The 4999-nt window shown below is 38.4% G+C and overlaps 1 protein-coding gene across 1 annotated transcript in view; it reads left to right on the top strand.

Moving 5' to 3' along the window:
• The window catches only part of LOC106524509 (macrophage mannose receptor 1), a 15997-nt gene that overhangs the window by 1906 nt on the left and 9092 nt on the right, over positions 1-4999 (top strand). Inside the window, exons 6-13 of the mRNA XM_014018334.1 lie at positions 772-909; positions 1250-1429; positions 1748-1902; positions 2137-2250; positions 2445-2560; positions 3323-3471; positions 3557-3756; positions 3916-4034. Coding sequence (XP_013873788.1) covers positions 772-909; positions 1250-1429; positions 1748-1902; positions 2137-2250; positions 2445-2560; positions 3323-3471; positions 3557-3756; positions 3916-4034 — 1171 coding nt within the window. The remainder of the gene's footprint in view (positions 1-771; positions 910-1249; positions 1430-1747; positions 1903-2136; positions 2251-2444; positions 2561-3322; positions 3472-3556; positions 3757-3915; positions 4035-4999) is intronic.

Genomic DNA, 4999 nt, shown 5'->3' on the forward strand with positions numbered 1-4999 from the left:
GAAACAGATGGAGAGGAGCTCTTTAGCTGAAATCGAGTGCCTGCAGTCTGTGTCCTGACAGAGATATCCACACCAATGCGTGGCAGCGACTCATCAGACTGGACTCGGGACAAAAATAGTCCTGAAAGCGAGCTGTGAGCCTCTCCCGCAGCTCCTGGGTGACGAAACAGAATGTCTCTGAATTATCTGGTGAATTAATTATGAATTAATTATCTGATGAGCGTGACATACTCTTGCTCTCTGCAAATAAAGCAARGCCACTTCCTCGTCCGACATTAAACAGAGCCCGACAGAGGAGGGAGGGGCGGGGAGGCTCTTGCCGTGCAGCGCTTCAAGAGCTGACCTACGTCTGACCTCAAAGTGCACAAGCGACCAACTTCAGCGTTGGCTGCGATTTTGAAGCTGAAACCGCTTTCGGTGTGAACGCAGCATTATTGTGTCTCTAAATTAACTGATTTAGTTTTTTACACCTTTGCAGAAGCAATTGTTCACTTGACATAATTTGTAGTAAACACAAAAAACATAACATTGTTTTACTTAAAATAAAAATTAAAAAAACTTCTGATGGTTCAACAGCCTAAATGTTGACTCAAAAAGCAGATATTAAGTKAGGATTAATGGTCCTCCTGCTGTTTCTAACCATATCTTTTTTAGGTTTTCATCAATCCTCAGTGTTATGATTAGCATTTTTAGAAAGCTTTGCCAAATTTTAAACATTAGCTGAAAAAAGTGAGTAAAAACCTGTAATTTTATTTTATTGTCTTGTTTCAGGACATCCACTTTCTTATCCTGGACATGTTTGTGGAATTGTTGATGGAGCTGTGAGGTACTCCTGGCAAAGTTCAAGCTGTGACAAAAAACTGGGCTACATCTGCTACAGTAAAGGAGTTTTGCCTTCTCCAACAGCAGGTAACTAAAGAGTTTGCCTCTTTTCAGACATTAGAAAATCTTATATTTGTACAATATTTGTTTGATTTCCGGAATACTGGAATACCTCCGGGCACGTCCCACCGGGAGGAGGCCCCGAGGAAGACCCAGGACACGCTGGAGGGACTATGTCTCTCGGCTGGCCTGGGAACACCTTGGATTTCGCCCGGAGGAGCTGGAAGAAGTGGCTGGGGAGAGGGAGGTCTGRGCCTCCCTTCTGAAGCTGCTGCCCCTGCGACCCGACCCCGGATAGGCGGAAGAAAATGGATGGATGGATGGATTGTTTGATTTCTCAAGTTAACTTTGCTGTTTTGTTAAGCAGGTGTTGACATGGGATTCTGCTCAGCACCATGGATTCCATACAACGGCCACTGCTTCCACCTTAATCGTACTAAGAAAACATGGTCTGATGCTCAGGTAGCATGTCGTAAAGAAGAAGGGGACCTCGTGAGCATCCGCAATGTGGAGGACCAAAGCTTTGTCATCTCTCAGCTTGGATATGGTACAAATCACTGCTACTGTTTGGAGCATACTAACCTTTCTTCTGGTGCCATCTTTTGGTAACATTTAACATAAACCTGCTTTGTGGTTTTCGCCATAAGTAACTATCAAGTACTGCTGCAAAGCAATAAAAATTAATAAGAATAATGATATTAAAACAGTGTTGAGGTTTTAAACTAAGTGTACTTCTCCTTTTAATTTCCAGTTACAAAGCACATTTCTGTTTTGTTGCATATTGTACAATATTAGTTTTAGCTGTAGTCAATATAAAACAGTTTTTTGACAAACAAAAGTGTCATATTAATTTTTCTGTTTGCAGCATCCACAGATGAGCTTTGGATTGGACTGAATGACAAGAAGACAGAAGGCCTGTTTGACTGGGCTGATCACTCCACAGTCAGCTTCACCAGCTGGGAGTATGGAAAACCAACTGTCACCCCAGGCCCAGAAGACTGTGTCCTTATCAGAGGAGAGGTGAGGATTAGCTGTGGATTTTCTGTCTTCTGTGATTAAAACTCACCAGGTTTATAGCAAACTATGCAGCTGATGCATTGTTTCGTAGAACATGCGGCAAAAGTCCATTTGCTTTTGTTGTTTAGGAAAACTTGTGCTCATTGTCTAAGCACTACATGTGTTTCTTTAGTTTGATCACCAGTTCATACATCCAGTGTTAGCAATGAAAACATTTTGCGCATTTCTCCTTTGCAGAGTGGAAATTGGGCCGACCGTGGTTGTCAGGAGAAACACGGCTTCATTTGTATGAAAACAAGTTCACCTGAACGCTCTGGAGACGAAGTGGAACAAAACCCGGGCTGCAGGGCTGTGAGTATCTCTTTCAGCTTTTAGAATAAGTAAGTTTTCATATTCTGTCTTGAATGAAAAAGCAAACTGGAGTTTGGAAAAATACAGTTATTATATATCTTTAAACAATAAAGAAAACAAGAAAACATGTTTAAAAGCACTATTTAAATGGTTTAGTCATGYAACATGAGACATTTCCTAATTTTTTCTGTAAGGGTTGGAAAAGACACGGCAACTACTGCTATTTTATTGGGACTGAGACAAAGACGTTTGATGAAGCAAAAGACCTCTGCAGGACTTCAGATTCTTACTTGGCTGATGTTTCATCCAGGTACAAACAATATATGATAACAAATGTGACAAATACAARAACATCGTTTTTACAGTTTGTTGATTTTAGGCAAAACTGCATAACCATCCCTGAAAGAAAAAATAAAATAAAAAAGAAAGGAAAGCACATTGTATCACCAAACAGTTTTAAAGAACATTTGGAAACAATCATCAATGATTTGGTWTCATCTTTACCTCTACAGGACCTTGACCCCACATTCACTGAGTCAACCATTCTTTGAATTTCAGAAGATTTAAATGTGCAGTCCAGTTTAATTTATGCAACAGGACACTGATCCTCAACACAACAACAAAACTGCCGTAAAACAATTGAAATGTAAATAAATAAATAAATAAAAAAACGCATGGTTCAAATTTTAGACCTTGGTGTTTTGACAGGATCTTAAGAAAAGGACAAATGACAAATATCTCACATCAATGTGAAAGAATAATAATGTTAAGCAGAACATGAACAATTTAAGTTAGTTGAAATTTTTCTCAAATTATCTCTGTGTGTTTTTTATTCTTTTTGAGAATTATTGATGGCATACTCTTGTATTATGTATTGTTTGTTTGAGGTTAAACTAAATAAATGAAAACAGATCAAGTCTAGATTTTTTTATTCAAATGTGTCCGGATTTTTAAAACTACAAAGTTTTAAGTGGATGTGCTTATTTATATTTATGTTGTGAAGCWGTCAAACCCAGTTTGAATTTGCACAAGTCAATCATAAACCATCTCATCKTCTTAAACATGTTTCCAGGATGGATAACGCCTTCCTTGTCAGCTTGGTGGGTCTGAGACCAGAGAAACATTTCTGGTTGGGGCTCTCAAACCAGAAGGACAAAGATGTTTTTGAGTGGACCAACACAAAATCTGTGAGATTTACTCACTGGAATTCTGAAATGCCAGGTATAAGATATCATCTTCATTAAATATGCATTTGAAAATGACTTAACAAAAGACAACTGACAATTTTGTGTTGTTGAAAAACAAGGGCAGAGTCAGGGTTGTGTTGCAATGGCAACTGGGAGATTTGCAGGCCTCTGGGATGTATTGCCTTGCACCAACAGGGAGAAGTACATCTGCAAACACCAGGCAGTGGGGACTGTTGCCACCCCTGCCCCACCTACTGTTCCCTCCACCACATGTGAACGGGGCTGGACCAAATTCAGATCAAGAAACGTCTGTTATAGGGTACAATTAATTTCACTCCTACCTCTGACGAGAAAACTTTTTAAAGAATTTCAAAGAACTAAAAAATCATTGAAGAATTTCTCCCAAAAATTAAGCAGAAATAATTTGAGGACAATAATCTCTAATAACATAATAATAGTTGAACTCCATGTGTTAAAGGCATACAATGAGCTTTCAAAACAGAGAACTTGGTACGAGGCCAGAGATTTCTGCAGAGCCGTTGGAGGAGACTTGATCAGCTTCCACAGCGCTGATGAACTGAATCTGGAACCATGGAGGTACAAAACCATTTTCTGTACAAACTGCATCAACAGCAGCTTTTCTACATAATGCATGGCAAAATGTTTAATGAACTCAACTTGTTTTGAGTCTACATGACATACTTGAGTAATATACAAAACCTGCTCAGTAGGTAGTGCTCATGCAGTGTGTCAGCCCGCATTGAGAGGGCAAACCTTTATATATTGAAATCATTCATACAATAAAATACAAAACATGTCTGTGTAACACACAGAGGTGTTTTTTCTATCCTCCTGGGGACTTTGCATTTACTTCACTTCATTTTTCAGTCATTTCTACAGCCTAACCCTGACCCCTTACCCTAGACCTAACCACTCCACTACATACCCTAAAACCTTGTCTAAACTCAATTCACACCGTAGTCCTGAATCTAACTCCCAGTCCAAAAATGTAGTTCCACCATATTAGGACTCGTCCTTGGTCCTTATAAGGACTACTGGTCTTGATAAGGTGGGTGTTTATGCCAGTAATGGTACACACACACACACACGTTTGTTTCTTGACCCTGTGGGGACCTTCCATTGACTTCCATTCATGTTTTTTAGACTTTATAGACTAACCCTGACTATATACTCTAAAATTAACCTCACAGAAACTTACCTGACCCTAAAACTAACCTAAGCCTTGGTCCTAAACTAACCCCACACCTGTAACATGCATTTGGATTAATCTGGAAAATGTTTATAAAAGCATTGGATCAATGAATTCATTAAAAAATGACCAAATCAAAATTGTTAAAGAAATATGAAATTGTTTAATTTGTGTTTGTATGAGTTACTGTTTGAGGAGTTTCATTTTTGTTTTTGTTTTATTTGGTTTATTATTGTTTGAAATTTATATAAATTTTATTTTTATAATTTTTCTTGTAAATAGGAGTAGACATCATAAGATTTTTTTCTTCTTCTGCTGACTTTCATTTTATATGATTTGCATTGTTTTGTTG

The sequence above is a fragment of the Austrofundulus limnaeus genome, unplaced genomic scaffold, assembly GCF_001266775.1.
Source record: "Austrofundulus limnaeus strain Quisiro unplaced genomic scaffold, Austrofundulus_limnaeus-1.0 Scaffold190, whole genome shotgun sequence".
NCBI lineage: Eukaryota > Metazoa > Chordata > Actinopteri > Cyprinodontiformes > Rivulidae > Austrofundulus > Austrofundulus limnaeus.